The 1,710-nt window shown below is 41.4% G+C and overlaps 1 protein-coding gene across 1 annotated transcript; it reads right to left on the bottom strand.

Annotated features, from left to right (window-relative positions):
• Window positions 1-386: 386 nt before the first annotated feature.
• LOC133711469 (uncharacterized) lies at window positions 387-1,448 on the bottom strand. Its single transcript, XM_062137588.1, has 2 exons — window positions 1,019-1,448; window positions 387-922 (listed from the first exon to the last, which is right to left on the bottom strand). Exons 1-2 carry the CDS (start codon window positions 1,446-1,448, stop codon window positions 387-389), a joined length of 966 nt encoding a protein of 321 aa, XP_061993572.1.
• Between the last annotated feature and the right edge of the window lie 262 nt (window positions 1,449-1,710).

Raw genomic sequence — 1,710 nt, 5'->3', positions numbered from 1 at the left:
TTGGACCTTGCAGGTAGGATGAAGGCATTGAAGCTTTCACAAAGGTTGTTTAGAAGCACATCACATTTTAGAACAGTGCCAAAGTGTGCTCTACACCAGTGCTTAGGTGGTCTTCTAGTCTCTGCACATCATAATAGACCAAATGTTAAACTCTAGTATCCTTCAATATAATGTAGGACTAAGTAAATCAAAATTGGGTTAATGAAACTTACCTGTTAACTTGTCATATGCTCCTGGGTCCATCTGCTTCATGATGACCATCTCCTTCCAATAATAAGCCATTGTAGTGGATTTTGCAATTGGCCAAAGCTGGTCTTTCATGACTTTTCCTGGGAACAACTTGTTGAAATTTGTCCAAAGATGCCTGACATAGAACCTGCGTTCTGCTAGTGGGAGAACAGTTCACAAGCTGGAAGCAACCCTTTCTGCTTGTCAGAAATTATGGTATACCCATTTCCTTCTCCCCTAATGTCTAGGTCCTTCACCAAAATCCTCAGAAACCAATCCCATGAATCTTTACTTTCCATCTCCACCATAGCATATGCAACAACATATGTGGTGTTGTTAGGATCCAACCCCACAGCTGCCAACAACTGACCACCAAATGCACTCTTAAGGTGGCACCTATCTAATCCAAAAATGGGTCTGCAACCAGCCCTAAAACCCCTCTTCAGAGCTCCTAAGCACACAAACATCCTCTGAAAAATAGGGAGCTTCTCAGTGTTGTTGAAGTCACAAACTATCTCAACTGTTGTGTCAGGATCCACCTTCTTCAACTCCTTTGCATAGTCTTGTAACCTAGCATATTGCTCTTTCATTGACCTCTCAACCCTCTTCAGTCCTGCCTTCTTGGTCCTATAAGCTTGTTGAAAAGAAACTCTTGCTCTCACTCCAGCTGCCATGGTCTGTGCAAGTGCAAGTGCTCTCACCCAAATCTTTGTATTAGTAATGAATGCATACATCACTTAACATATAGCCCTCAATGCACAAGTCTCAGATCAATAAAAAACACATATACCTGTTGAAATGTTAGCATTCAACTTTATCTGGTCTGCAAACTTATCAGTGAGGTAGGGGGTCTTCACAGTATTGTTCTCATATACTCTTGCACAGTTATGCTCTCCATGGTATGTCTTAATCATGAGGGTATCTTCATGCTGCATTTTTGATGCAAATAACTCGAATGGACAGTCTTCAGCCTTGCATATAGCCCTCAATCTAACCTTGTCATTCTTTAGAAAAAGAGGTTCCCAACCATTTTGAATTGCCCTCTCTCTGATAGCAGCCCTAAGTATATTGGGGGAAGCAAACTTCATACCCTTACAGAAGTGAGGGTCTCTCATATCCACTTTAGGGTTAAACTTTGGAAATCTATCTCCATCTCCTTCATCATCAGAATTATACTCATGGCCAATTCCTTCCTCATCTGAATCTACAGCTCCATACATACCCTCATTGTCTTCAAAATCACCCACTCCTATCCCTCCTCCTCCTCATTACTCCCCCTAACAGCCTCACCATCCATACAACATCCTTCTTCTTGAGACCTAGCACCTACCTCCGATCCTCTTCTGTTAACCAATCAAACAAAAAATCATCATCTACTCCATATGCTGCATACTCATCATCATCTGCAGCAAGATTATAATCATCATCCTCAGAATTACCTTCTCCAAAAAACTCTTCATTTTCCTCAGATTTCTCTTCTTC

The sequence above is a fragment of the Rosa rugosa genome, chromosome 5 (assembly GCF_958449725.1).
Source record: "Rosa rugosa chromosome 5, drRosRugo1.1, whole genome shotgun sequence".
NCBI lineage: Eukaryota > Viridiplantae > Streptophyta > Magnoliopsida > Rosales > Rosaceae > Rosa > Rosa rugosa.
This window is presented reverse-complemented; position numbering and strand designations above follow the sequence as displayed.

Bases quoted from the DNA above. Each gene is read 5' to 3' on its own strand.
- LOC133711469 (XM_062137588.1), bottom strand. From the start codon at position 1,448: ATGTATGGAGCTGTAGATTCAGATGAGGAAGGAATTGGCCATGAGTAT. The intron at 923-1,018 runs GTATATGTGTTT...TTTGGGTGAGAG, and splicing joins GAATGCTAACATTTCAACAG to CACTTGCACTTGCACAGACC.